At 32.7% G+C, this 23,881-nt stretch overlaps 2 protein-coding genes across 2 annotated transcripts; one reads left to right on the forward strand and one right to left on the reverse strand.

Annotated features, from left to right (window-relative positions):
- Window positions 1-4,081: 4,081 nt before the first annotated feature.
- Window positions 4,082-11,035, forward strand: LOC106100294 (uncharacterized protein PF11_0213-like). Its single transcript, XM_013279117.1, has 8 exons — window positions 4,082-4,350; window positions 4,504-4,740; window positions 4,957-5,074; window positions 5,688-8,134; window positions 8,477-8,628; window positions 9,020-9,297; window positions 9,830-10,034; window positions 10,913-11,035. The coding sequence occupies exons 2-8, from the start codon at window positions 4,512-4,514 to the stop codon at window positions 10,976-10,978; spliced, it is 3,495 nt and encodes a 1,164-aa protein (XP_013134571.1). The 5' UTR covers window positions 4,082-4,350; window positions 4,504-4,511; the 3' UTR covers window positions 10,979-11,035.
- Window positions 11,036-14,807: 3,772 nt separating this feature from the next.
- Window positions 14,808-23,332, reverse strand: LOC106100255 (drebrin-like protein). Its single transcript, XM_013279050.1, has 9 exons — window positions 23,154-23,332; window positions 20,868-21,039; window positions 20,065-20,302; window positions 18,621-18,718; window positions 18,361-18,440; window positions 17,703-17,903; window positions 16,393-16,943; window positions 15,444-15,542; window positions 14,808-15,132 (listed from the first exon to the last, which is right to left on the reverse strand). Exons 1-9 carry the CDS (start codon window positions 23,234-23,236, stop codon window positions 14,981-14,983), a joined length of 1,674 nt encoding a protein of 557 aa, XP_013134504.1. The 5' UTR covers window positions 23,237-23,332; the 3' UTR covers window positions 14,808-14,980.
- Between the last annotated feature and the right edge of the window lie 549 nt (window positions 23,333-23,881).

Below are 23,881 nucleotides of genomic sequence, written 5' to 3' on the forward strand. Positions count from 1 at the left end.
GTCGAGATTCTTGATACTTGGCTAATGCCAACCGTCAACCCGCCGTCCCACGTGGAGACATGAGAAAAAATAAAATCGAATAAAGACTTATTTTATTTCATAACGGTTCCATCTGTTTGTTACCTTATTAGTGATAGTGGGATTGAAAGGTGGGACGGATGAAACTTTATATTCTCACGAAGGGTCAGTGCGGGGTGGCGGTTGGGAACAATCCCATTCTTTTAATCTTTGAGGTGTTTCGTTCTGTTTTTAATAAATGCTAGCTGTTGCTCGCGAATTCGCCCGCGACAAATAAAAAATAATTAAAAAGGCGACCTATGTTAATCATTTATATCGTAGCTTTTTAATGGTGAAAGAATTTTTGTTATCGCCTTAATAATTGAGTTATCCCAATACATACAAAAATACATATCTTTCCTTTTAATACTATCATAATAGATAGTATAGATTTGCTGAATTACTCTTATGGTAGATGCAAATTGTATAATATTTGTTTTACCTTAGTGGCTCTTGAGACAAATAGTGAATGAGGAATATTTAATAAGTCTTTGGTCCACAAAAAGGTTCACTATCATGAATAACGTAATGTAATGAGAGAATGATAACTTTCCTTTTAGTCTTCCGGAACTGTTTTATTTACATGTTATTGATTTATCAAATCTTTATTTGAATTAGTTTAACATGAACCTCCGAATGACAGTTTTCTTAATTCAATTTTTTTAAGACGCTATCCTCAATCAAACATTCTTGTTAACCGCATTTCAGTGACGCATGACCCTATGCCGTTTGGTTAAAAACCTTCTATTTCTATACATTAAATTGGACAACATGACATTATGTACAACTAGCTGTTCCCGTACGGCTTCATCCGCATGAAATTATAAAAACTTTATTTTATTGTTTAATCAAATTCTCATTTGCAAATGTCAAAATTACCGTTACCATAATAACCTTTCGTTCCTTAATGTTGGCAGCTTGTAGTTTATGGTCCCTTTCCCACATCAAGGTTTTTTACTAATATATCTACCTCCTTAGTTTAATAGCATGAAAATAAATAGCCTAAAGCGTGACGTAAGTGTAGGGCTTTTTAAAAATAAGAGAATTATGTCCTCGCCACAAAGTACCCACTACTTTGTGGTGTAGGATGTCAGCAATTACATCATATTTTTGAATAATTCTCTTATTTATAAAAAGCCCTACACTTACGTCACGCTTTAGGCTATATATTTCACGCCATTGAACTTAGTGGGTAAATATTTTGGATAAAAACCGTAATGTGGGAAAGAGACCATAAGTTGCTGCCAACATCAAGGAAGCAAGGTTGCCATGGTTTGTCATAATGTGATGTCATTTTGAATTAATAATTTGACATATGTAAACAACAAAATAGATTTTTCATAATTTGTTTACGCGTTACGCGTTAACGTTACGCTTTATTATATTAGTATAGATAGATATAGATTACCCAATACTTATAGTGTTTTATACCAAAACATAGTTCTTATATGTTTGTGAGTCGACTAATGAATTTACCGTTCATTGCTCTCGACTAATATACAATAAATAACATTATGTAATAAACATCCGCGTATCTCAGGGGATTCACTCAAGATTACTTCCTCTGTCCTCTTGTATCCAATTTATTTGATATACCAGCTTTGTTATATTAAAATAATTCAACTACATAGTACTTTAGATATTAATATTATCTTACTTAATCAATGTGAACTATGTTGGTGTCGACATATAAAGTAACATATGAAATTACAGGTAAGCAGCTGTTTTTTGCGATAAAAATCGCGTAAACTTTTTCCTTTTTCAGACCAAAACAAGTTTGAATAAATCGCGAAACCCGGTATTAGTTACTTTTACGTCAATTTTTAAATAATTCTGCTGAAGGAATACAAATTTTATTCTACTATTTTTCTAGCAAATTGTTCTTAGGTGTTAGAAGACGCTGACGTGATTGGCAAAGGCGCCCTATTCGTCTGTGACTTACGATCGCAATTTATAGATAATGGCAATTTCGTTCCATAATGTATAAGGGGCAAATTGCTATTATAGAAATTTTCTATTAGCATTTTCCGTAATGTAACATACTTTTAAGATTTTTGAACTTTCACGTTGTGAGCAAATGCAATTTTTCATCAGGCGCTTTTGTCATTTATTTTACAAGTATAAAAACCTTTGATAATAATCGTAAATCTTACTAATATTATACATGCGAAAGTTTAGATGGATGAAAGTTTGTAAGAGTATGTAGCCTAAACAGCTTAACGGATCTCGATGAAATTTCGCATGATGACTGATAATCTGAAAGAACACATAGGTTACTTTTGCTTTTTTTAATGCCACCCAGACGGAGTCGCGGGCGAAATCTAGTATTTTTATAAATAAAATAAGAATCAAAATTGTCATTTAATTTACCGAAAGTATCGTTAGATATTCATTAGGATATTGCATTATGTTTTATTTGTTAACCACAAAGTAGGTTAGCTATCTCATCATTAATTATGTTCAATTTGAATGCAAACAAACGAAGTGGCCAGTCACGCTAATTATTCATTAAGCTTTCGCTCTGAAAGATTCCACTCGCATCTACATTTACAGTGCTTATTTACAGAATTCTTAATACCTTTAAGGACCTAAAAGGTCGCTACATAATAAAACCTGCCACAGATACACAAAACAACCATAAACTTCTTCCTACTTGTATGTGTGTATAATTTAAAAACAAAGACAAAAGATATAGGTTTTCGCGGTTGAAATTAATCATGTTTTATAAATTATTTTCCTTGTAAAATTATAATTATTTAACATCGTATTACATTTCGTGACCGTTTTCATTATGTGCGGATTATCCTTTCCCAGTGGTTATTGCGAGTTTCACAACAAACAAAACAATAAAACTTATTAGTTTCTTTAACCATTGGACACTTGTTCGACTGCTGGCAACCACATATGGGCACATGGGCACATGTAGAGAAAAAAGCTCAGTGTTAGCGTAATACAGATCTAGCGTAGCGAATAGTCTTTGTGTGACTATAACGCCTCCCCCCCTCTTAAATATGGTAAAAAGGGGGTGCCTTAGAATCTCGACTATGTATTTGTCTAATATATAGGAATTTTATAAGTTACTCTTCTTGGAGGTAAAGATTAATAACCAAATAATACCAAAAACCGTTCTCAATTAACTATTAATGAACTATCAATCACATGATCTTTACGACTTAGTGTAAACAGCAAGCAAATGTTTCATATTTTACTTCGAACGACATGATTTAAACGTCTCTATTATATTTTACGACTCATTTTCTAACTGTTACGCTTGAATAAATCAAATGACATAAAAAATTTACGCCCTCATAAAATATGTAACATCGTTGAAAGTTGCTCTTTTTCAATGCAAGGGTTTAAATAATACAATTTATCATGTGAACTTCAAGAACAATTCAAAGTCAAGGGAATGTGCTTTCGAGTATTAGACTGTGGTAAAGAGGTAACCGCAGTATGAACCGCTTTATGAACTTCAAGATATTCTAGCGATGAAAACAGAAGCATATTTGCACAAAATTAAATATGTTTTGGCACTCTTTTGTTTTCTCGCCTACCCGTCCATTCACAAGTGGCATTGTTTATATAAAATACTGTACAATATTTCAACCTTTAAGATTTTGGCAGTGCGCCATATGGTTGTTACTACTGGTAAAATAATTGCATCATAGCTTAAAGTAAAATATGCAAATAATACACTATTATATCATGGTGCGCTGCTTTACGCGTTAAGTTCATTTATTTATTGCGTAAAATATGATATACTATAACAATAATACAGCCTCCGATTTCATGACTTTTGGAATGCCATGAAAAACTATTTAGTGATCACTTGACCAAAAACCTTGTATCGATGGCGAATAAATTTAAAAATGGTGACATTATACGTTTCTTTACAAGCACAGCACAGATTATCTCGTGTCATTCATTTATTTGTTTATTTGTAGTAAAAGGGGCTTATTTTCAAGTGTTTTTAAATTACGTGTATTATTTTGTTTCAAACATAATTGAAATTAAAGAATCAAATCAAAGTAATAATTACCATAAGCAAGATCCAAGATCCTCGATTATGTTACGAAACGGAACGTTGTGTAATTTGAAAATATATGTCAAATCAACTTGAAATCAACCGCCATTTAAACTAGCAAACTGCTTTTAATTTTTAATATAATTTGTGTTTGATTATTTTTAATTTAGTTTATGCGATGTAAATAATTTCGGTTTTAAAACAACTATGACCTTGTGCAAATTTTGAAAATAGTAAGTCGAATAATAAACTTACTTGCCGTAGTTCAGGTAAGAACTAATACAAAATCTATTTGTTTTGATTAGTTAAATTTACAGATCTTCTACTAAAAATGAATTTAACAAAACTTAAATAAGAATAAGAATATCTTAAGTGCTTTAACAATATTTTGAACAGCAAATCTGTTAATGCCATCATTTCAGCTCAGACAATGCATAGATCAAGAATACCGTCTCCCGCCCGCTCTGAGGGTTCTAAAGTTACACCAAGGAGACATAGATTTAGAGCTTCACGTAGCGTGTGTTCGCCTGCTCGTTCCGATGTCTCTGTAAAACTATCATCTATTGTACAAATGCGCGCAATGCAGTCACCTGCAGTATCTCCTCTCAGGACTCGGAGATCAATTCTTTCCGATAACACTGATATTGAGGTTCCTGGACGTAAGTAAAATTGTATAATAACTTTTTATTTCATTAATATTACTGCTTGTTACTCTTAAGTAGTTAGTCCAGAGTAAATAAACTATAGATTAATGTTGAAACTAAATGTAACTAAGCCAATTAATGTGTTGCACATTAAAAATAAATTAGCCTTAAGCCATCTAGATGTCCATGTTCTTAATTTGAATTGCCAAGTTAATTTTTAACATTTCACAGGCCAAAGTTGGTGGAAAAGATTAGAGGATAACTCGAGAGATGTAATGGAAGTGTTGGAAACTAAAACAACAGATCAACCTGAAAATATAGAGGAATTCATTGAAGCTGATTTTAAAAGGTAAATTTTTAGCTTTTACAAAGAAAAAAAAAATAAAAACAAACTTTCTACTATATAAACAAATAATTATTAAATGACATGACATGGTCATTCATTGAAATACTGCATTAACTATATTTCTATTAAATTATGTATTATGTTCCTCAGAATTTTGAAAATAAGAATTTATTTTGTTGAAATTATTTTGTTGGTACTCGACCCCTACATATTCCAAAAATAGATAGATTTTGATGAAACTTTTGATAGACTATTCTGGATGTGACATATTAAATAATAATGTACTTATTATTTCAAATCAATAAATGTATTTGTTTATTATAACTTAATTTACACTTTTGACATTGTTTTGACCTTGGTGTTCTCTTGATACCTTTTTTTCAAATAAAACTTAAAAGAAAGCTTATTTTAAATGGCAGTCTCTAAGATGGTTGCAGAATAATGAACACCAATGCTTATTGGAGGCGAGTTACTTCCAACAATGGCAATGTTTAAATGAGACTTATATTAAGATGGACATTTAACACTTTCAAGTAATTTCCGAATGCATATTCGGAAATTCATATAATGTTATCATTATTATTCATTTTAACTGGAATTTTTCAATCCTTTGCAGTCAGGAAAATGACTACACAGTAGACTTGCCTGAAAGCAGTGATGGTGAATCAATAAACAGTATAATTCTACCACAAAGGAAGTTTTTTAGTCAAAAGCAAACACAATCAAATAAATTATTCAATAAAATTATAGAAAACAGAGAAAATTTGACACATCGTAAGAGTAAAGCGAACACAGATAATACAATATTTGTTGGTAAAAAGAGTTTTTTTAGCAAAGATACAGTGGAAAGAAGAAGTAGACCAACATTCCCACCGGGATTACTAAACATGACAGATAAGACTTTAGTAAATAAAACTCAAGATATTACAAAGCATGAACAAGTTAGAAATCTTTTAGGTAACCGTGCAGGCACTAAACGCAAAAATATGTTTGCTGATTTCATAATGTCAGAAAGTGAAGAAGAAATCCCTGATATTCAACCAAACGTTCTTGGATTCACGAAAAGTAAACAGCCACAACGTAAAATGTCATCACAGGGTATCCGAAATTCACCAAGATCTAATGAAACTGATTTAGAATTTGATGAATGGCAACAATTACCATCATCAACAATGGTTGACAATGAATTTGGTGATATAGAAAGTTCTCCAGTTAAAAGACCTAGATTAAGTAAGCCGGATAGTGTTATAGAAGAAGTAAGGGGAAATGTTAGAAACAAAATTGACAAAACAAAGCTAACACTAATTATGTCTCATAATCTAGATGATAATGATTTTAATGAATCTGATAAGAGAGTTCCAAAAAAGACACATGAAAAAACCCTTACACAAATACCTGATACAGATGCAAGGCCATTTACAGAAGTAATTCAAGTTGATAGTGATGATGAGAACAATTTTACTTTAAGATATGATAATGATAAGAATATGCAAAATGATGAAATTGACGTAACTGTAAAAGAGCTTGAAAAAAACAATACAAATACCAGTAAAAATTCGAACACAACGGTAACTAATGAAAAAGTATTAAAAACCCGAAGCTCTCTGAAGGAGAAAAGTGTTAATAAAAGTATTACAGTTGAATTGAGAGATGCGATTGATGGAACTAAGACAATAAATATAGATCAAGACAAAAACGTCTCATGGAAAATACTTAAAACGCATAAAGAACAACACGCAGTGATAAATACTAAAGAAGATCTAGTTGAAAAAGATGCGAGCAACATTAATACTTCAGCACCGACAACACATAAAGACGATCGTAAAATAAACATTGAAAAGGAAAACATTAGTATTAACAAAGAAAAAACTACTTGCGAAACAGAGGTCAACAAACATACAACAATTAATACACCACAAGGAGAAGCAATACTTGAAATAGATCAAAATGACGAGGTTTTACAAGATAAAGAAATGTCTAAGAATATAGATAACTCACTAAACGAAGTTAAAATTCAACAAGATAAAAATAAAATTGTTGAGAATGTCGATAATCAAATCACAGATGACATCAATAATATAGACCCTAATAAAGAAAAAACACTCACTCATATTAGTCAAGAAGAAAATAATGATATGCAAAATGTAGAAGATGCTAAACTAAAAGAAACCGTGCAAGAAACCCGAAATTCTACGATAAATACGTCAAATCGTGAAGAAAATCGAGAACGTACTAAGAATAGAGAAAAAGTAGACAATATTAGTATCAAGGAAATAAATGATAAAACAAAAGAAATTTGTAAAGAAGCTCAAGAAATCGCAATACCTTCTGTGAATGAGGACATAGATCAAGCAGATGAGCATAACAAAGAAAAGGAGACAGTAAATGTAGAGGAGAACAATCCGGCATATAATGAAACGATAAATAAAAGTCTAGCATCCGAAAAGCAAGCTACTTTCAATGAAAACCTGTCCAATGAGGCAATTCATCAAGAAGAGAATATTACAGAAGATAATGAAATGTCAAACAAAAGTCTATCGGAAAAACAAGCTTCTTTAAATGAAAATATCCTGACAGATGATGAACAGAATGTCACAGAAGATAATGATATGATAAATGAAAGTAAAGAGAAAACTAACCAAATGACATCTGTTGATGAAAGTAATATGACAGAGGATAAAGATAATGACAATCAAGAAGATGGAGCAGAAGAGAGTGAACAAAATGAAACTGATCAGGCTGGAGTATCCTCAATGGATGTGAATAACGAGACCGATGATGAGAATCCTAAAGAAAGTGATGAAGATAGTGATGGAGATGATGCTGATGAAAATGAAATAACAGAAGAGAATGCGGAAATTGGTGACGAACTTGAAATATCTTCTATAAATAAGAGCAATGAAGAACAGAATGAAAGCGATGAAGGGATCAGTGATCGTATCGGAATGCCTTCTATGAATATTGACTCAGATGAAGATAACGAGAATAATGAAGATATGAGTGCAGAACAAGAAATAAACGATAGCAATGCTAAAACTGACAACCAAGTTACATTTTCTAAAGGTAAGAAAACATATTTGTTAAATTTTTTACACAAATAATATACACTTCAAATCGTAGAATTCAGTTTGCATTTAAAAGTTTTTCAAATTAAAAAAAAACAACTTAGGATCTTTTAAGTGATTAAAACACGCCGACGGAGTCGCGGGCGAAATCTAGTAATATTATAAATGGGAGAGTTTAAACGGATTTATCTTAGAGTTTACCTCCTAAACTGTTGAAGAGATCTTGACGAAAGTCAAAAATAGGGGATAGTTTGGAAGAACATAGACTACTCACTTTTTTTTTTAATTCCACGCGGACAGCTAGTAACTAAAGCCAGTAAGCTAGTAAATAATTATCCAGGTCGTATATACTTGACCAATGTGACCGGGGAGTCGACGCACTCTTACGCTGAAGCCGCAGATTCCGAGCCCGAAGAGACACAGTCGCGGCTCGCGCTCGAGGAATATCTTATGAAGATCAAAAATGATAATATTGAAAAAAGACGGAAAGTGGTAAGCTAAAAAACTTTATTGTAATATAACTAATGTAATAAATGCGAAAGTTTAGATGGATAGATGCTTATTAGGTATCTCAATAGGACTTGATGATTTTTTCTCAAATTTAAAATAAAGTCTGGAAGAACTCATGTTATTCACGAAGTTTATTGATTAAGAGTAAACGGAGTCGCGGGCAATAGCTGGTTTATTGTTTTTAGTATGCTTTTTAGATAACAAAAATTATATTTTTTTATGAAATTTTCCCATTGTTTTGTATAGAGCGTACTTTTCTTTAATAATTTAGCTTCTTTCAAATATTGTATATATTTTTGTATACATTATAGTTTTTGCAGGAAATTAATACAATATTTTTTTATTCTTTTATCTTTTCTATCATATATTATAGGAAGAAGAGGTCAGAAACTCATTGAAGACAACATCAAGGGAGCCATTTAACAATTTCAAGGCGCCCGCTCGCGTAAAACCAATAAAAACTCAGCAACGCAACAACGTACAACAGAAGACCAAATCAAAAAAGATGCCTTCTCTGTTAAATATAGAGAATTTACCTCCGGAGCTGTTAGACGATATGAAATACAAACCTCCTCGCAGATATCAGCCGAAAAATGCAGCCTGGATCACTAAGAGGCTATACAAATATCTTGAAACTAAACTGGAACCCAAGTAAGTTGCTATGCAATGTTTTAATGGATTTTTGTGAGTATAGGAATAACTCAAAAACTACTGGGTCAATTTCAAAAATTCTTTCATCATTAAAAAGCTACATGACCACTGAATAAAATGGGATATATTTTTTTAATTTCACGTGGACGAAGTCGTGGACAACAGCTAGTCTATACCTCCATTTATTCTTTTATTCTATTTTAATAAAGCGTAAACACATACAACTTTGTTGCGTAGAATGTCAGTAATCACAGTATATTTTTTAATAATTTTTCTCTTTAATAAAAGCCCTACACTAACGACACGCTTTAGGCTATATATTTCCACGCTATTAAACTTAGGGGGTAAATAAATTGAAAAACAAAACCTTCATGTGGGAAAGGGACCATAAATGCAACCTGCCAACATTAAGGATGCAAGGTTTTTATGGTAACAGTAATTATGACATTTGCAATTGAGAATTTGACAAATGTAGACAATTTTTTTTAAATATGCACGGGAACAGATAAGAGTGAGTTTAATATGTTGATAGATACGACTACAAGGCGCGCGTGAAGGCGGAGAGTGTGGTAGAGTTGCTGTACGAGTTCAGCAAGGAGGTGCGGCGGCAGCACGTGGCCGCGCCGCCCGCCGTGCGCGCGCTGCGCCAGCGCCTCGCGCGCCTCGGCCTCCTCGCCACGCACTACGACTTCTACACCTTCATGCACGACTTCATGCCCAGAGAGATACGGGTGAAGGTACGTCACACAGCATCCAACTTCCCACCACCTACCTTTTTTATTGAAAAAGTCTTTGATCGTCCCATTACTAGCTGATAGAGGTCCAAATAGCTTAAATGACGTCACTGTGTTGATACCTAATATACATTAAAATATAATTTAACATATTAAATTGTTGTAAAAAATCTACAATCCTTTATCCAATAAGTACATTTAAAAGCTTTAATTGCAGTACCACCAAGATTTAAGCCTTGTCCCACCACTGACTGATAAAGGCTCAGTTAGCTTAAAAATGACTGTCAGATAAGGAAACAAAATAAGTAATTTCCATCACATATTTTACACATTCGATTGTTATCAGATAATTTACAATTTGGTAGAACTGACACTTAAAGGGGGTTTCCACTTCGGATAGGATATACCCCTTAATACTTGGTTTACATTTGGTCGATATTGTCGGAGAGACAGCCAGATTGTATGGACTCACTGGCACCAAACGTTCACACCGTGCCAGTTGAGTGCTAAACTAGTTTCAGGGCAACTGAACGACTGTACAGCCAAGTGTAAACCGTGCTCAGATATTTTTTTTATTTTAATAGCTTAACTAGCTACTGGCTCAACATAAGTGTTAACTCAAGATAAATCTAAACTCTGGATTTTTGAATTCATCCGAGGTACATCTTCAAAAATCTCAATGTCTCATCAAAGTTTAACAATTTGTGTTAATTATTTTAAGTGCATAGTTGCAATGTGTTTTTTTTAGTTATACCGCCTACACTTACACTTTATTTAAAACATAAAGTATGTCTGAATATTTTTTTACCTATTTTTAAACACTTATAAACTTATTCTTAAAATTATCTTCTTGGATGATTATTATTGTTTTATGTTCCCAGGTTGTTCCTGATGTGGTGAATGAAATCCCATTACCAAGAAACGGCGTGTTTTCTAATATTCTTTGATACAAATATAATTATTGTTATGTTAGATAATTAATATAAAATAAAAATGTAAATATATCTAGTTTTGTTTTATTTTTATGGTTATAGTTTGCCTAGATGCCAATACAATGCCTAACTATCAAATCGTTTCCACAAAGGTATAAATAAAACATTTTTTTACTTGATTCTAGGACTTGTTTATTTTGAAAATAGTTGGATACAAATGTACACCTATAATACAACGGAGCACCATACATACTGGAATATAGCAATAAATGTTCATTTTTCAGCAAATACACTTTGCAAATCGTTATTTATGTTTACATACATGAAAAATATGCGACAATCCGAAGCCTGTTTACTAATAACATAAAATGGAATACAAACTGCAACATTGGTTAATCGATTTCACAGTTTTATTACAGAATAAATGCAGGACTAATATAAAACGATGTTGTCATCCAGAACCGATTCTCAAGTCATGATAAATCGACTCTATTCATCTTAAGTTTAAAAAAATAGAATAATTATTGAATTTAATAAACAGTCAGTATTTTTAAGACCTTCCAAATATCAAAATGTTTACGATTGAAATACATTAAATATGAAGTTATAACATCTAAATACAAAGCTTTGACTTTTGGGACATAAAGTTTCAATTATAAAAAATAAAGCCCGCTAAATACTATTAGTATTAACTAAACAGTCATTTTTTTCGGTTAAAATTGTGTAGGCAAAATTTTAACTGTCGAACTGCACGGTTAAAATTTTGCCTACATGCTACATGAACATCTGTAGCGAGCAAATATTAAATTTATATAATTAAAAAATGTTATTCATAATAATATACTGAGTAAGGCTGAGTTATTTCATAAATTGCTAGAAAGAAATAACATTTAAATGTGTATTTTCACTGTTATATGGATAAAAGTGAAAAAAGTGTCAACTTACAAAATTAAGCTACTTAAAATATATCTCCTATTAAACTTAACAATATGCGTTAAATTCATTCTAAACTCGATGATACGTAATAGGGGTGTAACGATTCTTTTACAATAATGCAAGAAACCAAAGCTTTGACTAGATTCAAATATATTGAGCCACAAAATATAATTAACATTTACAATTGTTACAGATAAATTCGTAATTACCTTACTTTTTTTGTTATTCCCGAAAACGAAATAATTCCGAATCATTAATTTTTCATTATGATATATTTCACAAGGGCAAAAATTTTTATTTGTTTTCTAAACAAGGAATTCGTATAACATTAGTTTTATAGGAGTTGCCAAAATTGTAAAATCTCTTGTAAAAAAGCCGTTCCAACCCTATAACATGAGACTAAATAAAAATAATTTCTAATTAACTAATATTGTGAAGTGCACAAAATAATGAGTAAAAAATACGTGTAAATATTATAAGCTACTTAATAGATTTGCATAAATATTTATTAACGTGATTTAGCAAAAATAATACTATTTTAAATGCTGTACAAACACCCAACATTTATTTTCTAGCACTAAGCACATATTAAAAAGGAGTGTGACAATATTGTGACTAAAAGTTGCCAGTAGTATTAAACGACGGAAATATGGTATAGAATATTGCAAAAATTAATTTGCAAATCTAATTATTAATGAATAAATGTTAAAAGGTTATATAACGTCTGTTATTGTGTTTTAAGGCACAATAATTCTGCCGTATAGGGATGGTTAACGGAACCACTTTATTTAATTTTAAATTGCAAATAAAAACGAAATTAAAAAATTGGAATGTTTTTCCAACTATCATTGTCTTTTTAAAATCCAACAGAGAACATTCTAGTATGAGCGTGTCATTTTACCGTATATTTTAATTTCAAGCCAATTACATTAAAGGGTATGGTCTAATTCCACTACAAAATTACAAAAATTGGTTGTAAACGACTTTGGCACTACTAAGACACGACATTGAGGTTAGGAAGGTTCTCGAACTAGGAACCTAGGAAACTAACCTTACCAATTTTATTATGGAAAAGATGATATCCATAGTTGTATAACCTATAGATGAAGTATTTCATACAATTTTTTATCATCAAAATTCGAAATGACAAAATGAAATTACCCCAAGTAAAGGACTCTGGAGTATAAAAAAAAAGTCCTCCTTTACTTAACTATAGATTATATACCTATGAAAAAACACCTCATAAGCTCTTCGGATATATCAAAAACTATATACCGATACAATAATTGCAAATACATTAAGCTCCTTACGAACTAACAACAGCCTTGCAAATAAACGCGGTATAAAGTTAAACTTAGGAATAAACTTAGTACAGTAGAACCTCGATAAGTTAAAGTCCAAGGGAAACACAAAATATTTTAAGTTATAGAGGTTTTAAGTTATCAAGGGTCTATGTTATAGAGGTTTTGGATTCTGATGGGAAGGGAACATATTACTTTTTGATGTTATAGAGGTTTTTAAGTTACTGAGGTTTGAGTTATGTTCTACTGTAAGTAAAAATTTGTACTAAAATGCTTATACTCAGTTTATTCCTAAGTTTAACATACCGCGTTTATTTGTAAGACTGTAAATGTTTATATACCGTAAATAAATTAACAAATGTTAGCTAAATTAGAATAAATCCGAATAAAAAAAATTATCACTTAATTTTTGACTAAGGCTGAGATTGAATTTCAGTCTTACTACTTACTAATGTTATTTTATACCACTTTCTACCAGTTTTTTTTTTCACATTTTATTTAGCATTTAACGAATTGTGTAGCTTGTCGATTTTATAACCGTAGACGTTTTAGTTTCCGAAAAGTAATTTTTGTATAATCAATCTCAGCCTATAATGGCAGTAGTAAATAAAAAAATAAGTACTAATAACATTTTAAAATGCGGAAAGTGACTTTTGGAAGTAATTGTCTCATAATAAACATATCCTAATGTAGTTTAGAAATAATTGTGGAAGAAATTAACCACCCCTGAAATAGAAATAAATGAGATGTATTTAAAAGGAGACATCGATAATAATATAAAAAAGTACGCGTTAATTAAGACTATACTTACATTTTAATGCAATGAAAAATGTGTTCATAGTCGAAAAAGGCGAAATACTACCCGAACACAATAACATGATACTCCGAGTAAATGAAATGTCTCTTGTAAATTCGCTAAAAACGGTACTTTGGGGCATGAAAAGCTACGTTGTAAAGTATAGTTTAAACAAATCTTTTAACGCATAAATTATCAATATTGTACATGTCTTTTGGTTTTATAATTGTCTAAAAGATGGCGTTAGATATAAATTGAAATTCTAATAAAATAAAATCTTTTATTTTATGAATAAATTAATATTATTAAGAGATAGCTCTCTTCGTTACTTTTGTTATTGTCTTATATTACAGTAGTTTTTTATTTATCGTAGTAAATTATATTAGGCTATGAAAAAATTGCAATTTCATTCTGGGTGTCATGTTATTGTGGTCGCATAGTAATTGTGAGATGATGTCGAGTTGATCCCGGCATTTATCCTAGTTTTATTGTTTAGACTGGATTATTAGAATATTCTTAAAATTCATTATTAGTTGAAATTACAGAAATGTATTATTGCTCCCTAAATGTATAAAGTCAAACTTCACAATCTCACAACACATTTGATATTACTTTACGGATACGAAAATCGATATTAATTAAACGATAAAATACAGATAAATAAAGTTGCGAAACCGGATACATTATAGAATATACAATTACAGTTTTATACTTAAAACTAAATCAATACTGACAACAAAAACTTCTTAATTTTTAAAAACCATATAACAATTTAGAAAATCATAATTGAAATAAATCACCTTCAAATTTCAAATAAAAATCAATAAAATGTGTCTACAAATTTCTTTTACAGATAAAAAATACAATTACAATAAAAAAAATATGTGACCAGTCAAATGTCTTTACATTTTGCGTCATACAATCATAAATTACAAATACAGTATACAGGATATTTAGGAGTACATACGATTACCTTGGGTTACATTAACGTGGATGGCAGGGTAATAGTTCCACATAGTTGGCGGGGAAGAGACCGAACACCCCCCTGGGCCCCAGCCCCTGCCACCAGCCCGCGTCTATCTGCTCGATGTGCGTTATTATATCACCAGGGTCGAAGGTTATTTCTGATTCGTCCGCTGTAAAGTAAACGAAATCAATTAAAAAGTTAAAAGGTGAAAATTCATTTCATCAATCCCTAAAAAGTTGAACGATGAAGATTAATTTCATCAGTCACACTTAAAATGTTGGATTATAATAATAATAATCATCAAACACTTAAATAGTTGAATGATGAAAACAAATTTCATCAGACATATCAAATGTTTAATGATGATACATTTCACCATTCATTTAAAACTGTTAAAGGATGAATATACATTTCACCAGTCACTTAAAAAGTTGAATAAAGAGACTAATTTCATCAGTCACTTAAAAAGTTTGTACTGACCTGCTTGGTAGTCATAGAGCGCGCGCGCCGTGAGGCCGGGGTCGTCGTCCAGGTCCTCGTAGATGTTGCCCTCCTCCTCCAGACCCTCGGGGGACACGTCTGCAATCACATACGAAAACATGATAATCGACAGTTTTCAACAAAATAATGGATTTAACATATTTCATACTGTTATAAATATGAATGTTTGGATGGAAGGATGTTTGTATCGTTAAAACGGCTCATTGCATCTCGACGTTTGGCTTCTATCTTCCAGTGGCACATATAGGCTATTTATTTATTAATTTACTATCTCTCGCCCGCGACGCCTTGCGCGTAGGATAAAAAAAGTAGACAGTGTTCTTTCAAACTATTTACGACATCTATGCCAAATACCATCAACCATTCTGCAGTTTAGGCTACAAACTAACATCCAACTAAACTTTGACATTTATAATATTAGTAAAAAGTAAGATTATGAAGTACAAGCTTATTACTATTGTATTTTGATTCAACGCAGACGGAGTCGCAGGCGAAAGTAAATCTTACTAATATTATAAATGCGAAAGTTTAGATGGATGGATGTTTGTTAGCGTTTGTAGCCTAAACGGCTGAACGGATCTTTATGAAATTTGGCACAGGTTTAGAGCATAGTCTGAAGGAACACATAGGCTACTTTTTATCCCGGGATAAGTTACGGTTCCCGTGGGATTCATTAATTTAGTTTTTTAATGTTCACTCGATCATTCTGGAACGGTTCAACATATCTTATTGAAATTTGGCACAGATATAAAACAAAGTCTGGAGTACACATGCGATAAGGTTCATCCCCGAGAAATGTCCGGTTCTCGAGGAATACGTAACTTTTTGTAATTTATATAGTTTGTATTTCTAATACCACGCGGACGAAGTCGCGGGCAACAGCTCGTAGATTTATACCTAAGAAAGATTTTAAAGACTTTTATCTTACCATCTAAGGTGGTGGTTCCATTTTCTTTCTTATAATGTACATTTTCAATGACAGTATTCTGTCTGCTGAGTTCCGACCTCGCCTCGGTGTCCTTCGTGTAGGGAGACCGCTTTATTGTACTGAACTTATTATCACTGTCATCATCATCATTTTCATTGGAACTGGAATATGATGCGTCAAACATATCATTCTCTAGAATATTCTGTTTGATCATCGGTTCACTTTGCTTTAACACTTCGTTATTGTATTCGTTATATTCTGAATAGTTGATAGCGCTGAAGGAACTCGGTTCTTCTGTACTGGGACTGAGATCGACTGAAGGATCTATTATCGGTTCGTATTGTATCTGCGAAGGTCTTTCTAGACTCATTTTGATTTTATCTATGTTCTTCAATGGGCTTGTTTTGCTTTCGTTTTCTTCTGGTTTCGGTTGTTCGAGTGTTTTTGTTGGAGATTTGATAGATGTGTAAGATTGTGCGTTTTGTGAGAAAGTGTTGATCCGTTGCGCGATCACTGAACTGCGGACTGGCTTCTCTGGTATAGAGTTCGATCTGTTGAATATTGCATATATTTAATAACTTTTTGTACATGGGATATCTTTTTTTTGACCCACGTTGTAATAGTCAGGAATATACTTTGTAAAATAATTTACTTTGAAAACTAAACTTGCAATCATATTTAATTTAAAATATACGGTCATACTTTATTTATATTGCAGTTTCTTATGTGCAAATATGGTTGAAACAGAAAAATATAGGGATATTTAGATACGTATATCAAAAACTTGTCTCTATCTGTCGGTAGCGAGATTTTTAAGTTGAACATTTAATTTTTGGTTCGTTTTAAATATTTTTAGTTTATAAACTTTAAAATTATAGTATTCTTGTTATCTACAAATTAGAAGGAACACAATATTTCCGCTGACTTTTTCTGCTATTTGCAGAAGACAGACGGAGTTGGTGACTTTATTGTTCAATAAACTATGAATAGTCTTCAATCCTTGTCAATCATCAGATATAATGGAAGTGACAAGAAAAGACTGGCTGACTTTAAGCAAAAACAGGAAAGACTGAATTGAGGCCTTTACTCAACGAGGGATATTAAAAGATATTGAATATAGTAGACTAACAATACTAAAAATTATAATAAGGTGTGAAACTAACAATACTGACAAAATAAAATTTTAAATGCTATGTAAATATGAAAATAAAGAGGCTTATTATTATTAAAATATGAATATTTAATACAAAATATGTTTAACATTTAGTGATTTTGAGTTTTGCTTATATTCCAAATAAAGTAATCTTTACCTAGTGGACATCTGTCCTTGTGCTAAGTTCTGTTGGAAGAGAGCCCTCGCTGCGGCTGTGGAGGCGCCGATGAGGCGGCGCGCCTCCGCCGACCGCTGCCTCCGCAGCGCCTCGCCCGCGCTCACGCCCGCCTCCGCCTCCGCCTCGCGCACCTCCGCACCCGCATCGCCCGCCTCCGCCTCCGCATCCGACTGCACGCGCCTGCACACCACTTTGTTACTGACGGAACCTTGTACAGCGGACTTCAAATATTTGTTTTTTTTTTTTATTAATCTTGGATGTACGATCAAACGCCGTTGCAATGTTTCATCAGTTAGAGCGGACCTACCTTTGAATAAACTATTCCAACTATTTGTTTCGCAGCCAATTCAAAGGAATAGGTTCATAGGAATCAGCGAAAACAGTTCTGCGATATTTAAGTCAAAGGTGCGCGCTGTATAGAAGTTTAAAAACAAATAAATTCGATTCACACCTTATGTTTGAAGTCCGCATCGATTTATTTACATTAATCGATGATTTTAAGCATAGATATAGACCATATCATAATTGAAAGCCAACAAATAAATTATAACCTCACAGAATATTAAGTACAATTAATTATTGTGCATTGTCAAATTTGTTATTTGCTATTTTTTTAAATAAAAAAAATTGTACACACTTCTGTTCTTCTGCTTTAGCTCTTCTCGCTGCTTCCAGCTCATCTCTCCTTCTTACTTCTTCCTCCGATTTTCTCTTCTCCTGGAACACGATTTTAAAAATCAGAATTAATATATGTTGAACTTCTGCATGTTTACTAATCTCATAGCTATAGCTGCTTAGTATGGAAAACAGTTATTTCATATTATAGGTTCTGTTCTATTTTTATGAATACCGAGCAGACGAAATCGCGGGCAAGAATTAAACCAAAATTTAACAAACCTCCTCTCGTCTTCTTTTCTCAGCTTCAACACGTTTTTTCTCCTCCTGTTCCTCTTTCAACCAGAACTGGTCTCGTTCTTTGGAATTGATTTCTTGAACTGGAAATAAAAAAAAATCAAAGAAATTATAAAAAGTAACTTTTAGTTAAATAAACAACCTATAGTGGCATGGTGATGGCGGGAAATGCAATTGAAGGTTCAAAAAAAAGAAATGCGTTTCACTGAAACTCATGTAATTTTAAAGAAGTTTGGGAATCTTTTGTATAAACAACTGTGGTGACAGTTTACATCTTGTTGTCTTCTATTATATACAAGAGAGTGAAAGAGACCACTATATGTCTATAAGTGTCACTGGAATTAGACGCGTGAATCAGCTCTGAAATGATATCAGCTCACATAATTTTGCGCCGTTGAGCTACGAATCAACCACTAAATTAGCAGTTCACGGCGCATCTTGACATGCTATAATTATGTGATCCGATGATCCGCGATCTACTCACTGATTTACAACTCTTGCAAAATATAACAAAAATAGTACAAATTGAGTATATTTAATTGAGTTTTGAGCCGGCTCACTCAACTTCACGCGAACTGTGACGTCATCAATTTGCGTAATCTCAGTTTTAGGGTAAATACCTCTCCGCAAGCCTCGTTTTTTGCTTCTAATTTCGTCAAGTATCTGTTTGGAGACGATTCGATTGTAGTTCTGTGAGACGGATGTTCGAGTGTTTGTCATGTCTCGATGTACTCCGAGGACGTTCGCAGACCGACTGCGGCGCGTGTTTACATTACGTGTTACGAACAATGCGATGCATCCGACGCATTATTGTCACATTTGGTAAACAATAGTGTATGCGTTATAAAATTCTTATTGCATACCGATTCAATATTACACGACAAGGTGACACGTGTGTGATATTTTCTATTGATATAAGACTTGAAACTCTGATAGTGGCGTGTTACATCGTCATCAACTCGCCCTTGTCATTACGCAGGGTCGGCACAGTATGGACTGGTCTTGCATACATCTCTGTCAGCCGTCATATCTGAATTCACTTCCTTCTTAAGCATATCCTCTTTCACACAATCCATCCATACTTTCTTCGGTCTTCCTCTAGCTTAATAGCGATCCTATCCTCTGTCATACCAATAGTATAAATCTGAAAGTTTGGTTGGATGGATGTTTGTTAGAGTTTGTAGCCTAAATGGCTGAACGGATTTCGATGAAATTTGGTATACATGTAGAGGATAGTCTGGAAGAACACATAGGCGTCGCGATCGAAAGCTAATAATTATTATATTATCCATACTTATATTTGTGATAGGAGAAAGCTGACCTTGAGACTAGAGACTTTATGCTTTAACTTTTCGATGACCTAAATTTGTGTTCCGCAAAACCATTAGCGCGATGTTTTGAACCATCAAGATATTTGAATACACTATACCTGGATTAACTTTCCTATATGCAGTGCCGACAGGTCCACTCGGGGGTATCTCTTCGTGTCGGCTACTCTTGAAGTTGAAAGCGGACCCAGCCTTGGCCAGCTTATCGAGGATCATCTTCTCTTCGAGGTCATCTTCTGTACGCGCGTGCATCGTCAGGTGGAAGCCGGTGAACAGCTGAGCCACGTGCTGCACGTGGTTCGCGCACGTACCCTTACGTACTGTCGGTGCGCCTTCACCCTGTTCAGAATTTTTTTATATAGAATAAGGTGCCAAGCGAGCAAGTGGCCGCTGCCTATAGACCTCCGCAATTGCAGATGCGTTGCCTACCTATAATTGATGGAGGAGGGACATAGAGGATATATCCCCTTCGTATGCGTCTCCTCCTCCGTAAAGTCCAATCCACACACTCGTACTCTAAAATGCTATCTTGGGCCAGTTACACAACTTTAGTTTCAACCAAACAGGCAAAAATAAGAACTGTAGTTAACTGATACTTAATTCTGCCTACACAAATGAAATCTAAAACCATTTAACAAATGTTTTTTACTCAAAAAGGACGCAAAACGCTAATGGAGTTACGGAATATAGTTACCAAAAAATAAATTAAAATTGGCTTTATTCAGGATTATCCTTAGTAACATAAATGACTGTAGATAAATTTTATATTTATACGTACGTATATTTAAAATGCTATTATTTGATCTGGAATAGAGGATCTTTTATCTCCGGAAATAGTAAACGTATAAGATAAACTAAAAGGAGATAAATCGTAATCTCTTGATATCTCATCATGTAATCTTACCTGCCAATTGATAAGCACATATTTGGATATAGTGCCGTCGGGCAGATCCACTTTGAGGAACGCGTACTGTATCTTGCCACTGTTGAAGTCGTCTATCAGCTCGATGAGGCCACCATCGCCTTTACTCACGAACTTCAAGTCATTAGACAAACCATCGTAGCCAAAAAGAGCCCTAAAAACACAAAAATGTGACCATTACGATTAATTTAGCCTAATGGTTTGGGGTACGGATTGCCGATCTTGCGGTCGAGGGTTTGAATCCCGCCATTCGAGCTAGAGCATTCGAGTCTAGTGCTTAGTTGGAATGGTTAAAGGAAATATTAGTAAATTAACAAAAATCTACTAATATTTTTATTTAAAAATAAATTAAAGTGTTTGATTTCATATACATTTTAATGTAATGTTCAATTGTTTAAATTTGACCCAATAATTCCAGTCGCGAGGTCTTTTGAAACGCGACACCGTAGGCTCCCGGGCCACCTATCTACGCCTTTCTCCGCATCTAGTTTCATATACAATTGATTCTGGATAAGTAACAAACCTCTATAATCAAGAGACATCGCGGATCCTTGGTCTAATCTAATTTTAACTGACATCTAACTAATTTAACTAATTAACTAATATTATAAATGCGAAAGTTTAGATGGATAGATGGATGGATGTTTGTTAGAGTTTGTAGCCTAAATGGCTGAACAGATTCCACTGAAATTTGGTACAGATCTAGAGAATAGTGTGAAAGAACACATAGGCTACTCATTTTTATTTTTTTAAATACACGCGGACGGAGTCGCGAGCGAAAGCTAGTACAATAATAATTCACTTAATCTTATAATATTCTATATTTAATGCTTTATTTGAAGCTGACAATATGGCATAAAAATATGGAGAATCAAAATCGCAACACGAAAATAAACTGCATTAATATATCCTACTTGAGCAGTGGTAATAAAACAGGAAGTTGTGGGAGTAGGAGAAATTATAAACAGCTCCTAACAACGGGTTAACACTGTAATAACATTTGTTTTTTTATATAGAACTGGCTGTTTCTCGCAACTTTGTCTGTGTGAAATTAAAAAAATATGTTTAACCAGCAGATGTAAGAGGAATTTTATCCCTATGCATAACTTCCTCTTGCCATCCTCCTATTTTCTATATGCAAATGTAAAAATAAATGGGTATCCGATGATGCTATAAAGGTATGAAGGGACAATGGGTATGTAAAGGGAATCTATTTATAACTCGACATTTACATATATCTAACTATTAATAAACACATATCCTGTGTTCTTTGTGAATATGTTCTACATTTGAGCCAAAAATTCATCATCTAATCAAGAAAAATATTTGATTACTAAGTTTGTTATGACAGGGTCACAAAAATCAAAGGTTATTGAACCTTATTATTATTTGATTTATGTAAAATAATGATAAAATTGAAAGCAGGATACATAAAGCTTATATAGATAGGTTATATTATGATTGATAGACAATATCAAGTTATGAATCAACGATCATGGCTTATTTACAGTAAATAAAGTGCATATGTGGTGATCTCATTGCATTTGACTCATTGAGACAATTTGTTCAATTTTCTGTCTCCACATGTTGAGTGTGTACAAATATTTATATGTACATATAACAATCACATTTAGTTTATATTTGAATTTGAACACAAAAATGACAAGTACAAATGTATTATAACTATTATTTATTTACTGTATTTTTTAGTTTGACTGGTATGAAAAATAATATAAGCAATTTGATAAATTCTTTTTATGGTCTGATATGTTCAATAAGTACTTTATCAGTCCCTTGGTACAGATTTATTTTAACCTACACTAAGGGCAGCCATTAGTCACCATTTATGAACTACATGCTAAAATTTAATTAATTACTAAACTTTAACTAGGCAGAACAGATCTTAGTGATCACACAAAAGTTGTAATGCACAGGATATGTAAATATCCAACCATAAGTGGCTGAATAATAAAGTAATTTTTGTTAAAATTGTGTTAAAAATAAAGCCAAATTATATAGATGGAAAAATGTTAAAGAACTAAAAAACAGATTTATTTTATGAAATAAAAATGGCAGTTTAAATTCCTGCTATATGCATTTGCATGTATAGTTTCACAGCAAGTTATATGGTTTGTATCTAAAAAACACTCGGTACGTACATGTGCATTAAAGCAATACCGGCTTCAGGAATTGATTCATTAAACTACAAAAAGGCTGTTTATTTAATTTTGCCAGCATGTAGGTCGTCCTATGAATGCTTAAACTCACCAGTTGGTGTCAGATTTTTCGTCCAGTACATCCTTCCATGCCGCTACCAAGGCTTCTCGATGTTTTTCTAAATTAATGGCCATTTTACATTATTTGTACTAATTCAGCGATGGATTTTTAAATAGAATTTTACAAGAATTATCGTACAATGCCGAATGAAAGACTGACTCACAACAATATTTCATATAGATAAAATAATATTGAACTGTCATTCTGTCATCGACAGTCGACAGATAAAAATGAAAGCGTCACAGATAAAATCTGATAGATTAAATTTTAAAATGCGAAAATATTAGATTTAAGTTATTGAATCATGATCGAGATTATTACTCGGCGTTTTCATTAACTAATTACGCTAGTGAATTCTTAGTATAACTGTGATTTATATGCAGCTATCTGCAGAAATTGGAACATACACATCCAATTTATTTAGAACAGGTATTTCTAAACGAACGAAAAATTGCATAAATTAAACTCACAGGCGCTTAATTTATGGATTTTTCACACATTCAATCCATTTTTAGTTTTTGCCGATAAAATGTATTAAATCTGATTTGGTAACCAAATAAAAATGAAATGGAAGCAAAAATTACACTACAAAAAATCCTGTTTAAAAGTTTACAAGCGAAACTTTGCAAAGGTAATGACAATTAGAAAGCAACATAAAAAACACTGTTTTTAAATATAAAGAAAATTACCGCCACAAAGGCAAAGTTAAAAACTATCTT

This window comes from Papilio polytes, unplaced genomic scaffold (genome assembly GCF_000836215.1).
Source record: "Papilio polytes unplaced genomic scaffold, Ppol_1.0 DF824058.1, whole genome shotgun sequence".
In the NCBI taxonomy this organism is placed as follows: Eukaryota; Metazoa; Arthropoda; class Insecta; order Lepidoptera; family Papilionidae; genus Papilio; species Papilio polytes.

Excerpts from the sequence above, each read along its gene's own strand:
- LOC106100294 (XM_013279117.1), top strand. The coding sequence starts at position 4,512 with ATGCATAGATCAAGAATACCGTCTCCCGCCCGCTCTGAGGGTTCTAAA. Across the intron at positions 9,298-9,829 it reads GAAACTAAACTGGAACCCAA|ATACGACTACAAGGCGCGCG; the intron begins GTAAGTTGCTAT and ends ATATGTTGATAG. Across the intron at positions 10,035-10,912 it reads CCAGAGAGATACGGGTGAAG|GTTGTTCCTGATGTGGTGAA; the intron begins GTACGTCACACA and ends TTATGTTCCCAG.
- LOC106100255 (XM_013279050.1), bottom strand. The coding sequence starts at position 23,236 with ATGGCCATTAATTTAGAAAAACATCGAGAAGCCTTGGTAGCGGCATGG. Across the intron at positions 20,303-20,867 it reads ATGTGCTTATCAATTGGCAG|GGTGAAGGCGCACCGACAGT; the intron begins GTAAGATTACAT and ends AATTCTGAACAG. Across the intron at positions 18,719-20,064 it reads ATATAGGAAAGTTAATCCAG|TTCAAGAAATCAATTCCAAA; the intron begins GTATAGTGTATT and ends TTTTATTTCCAG.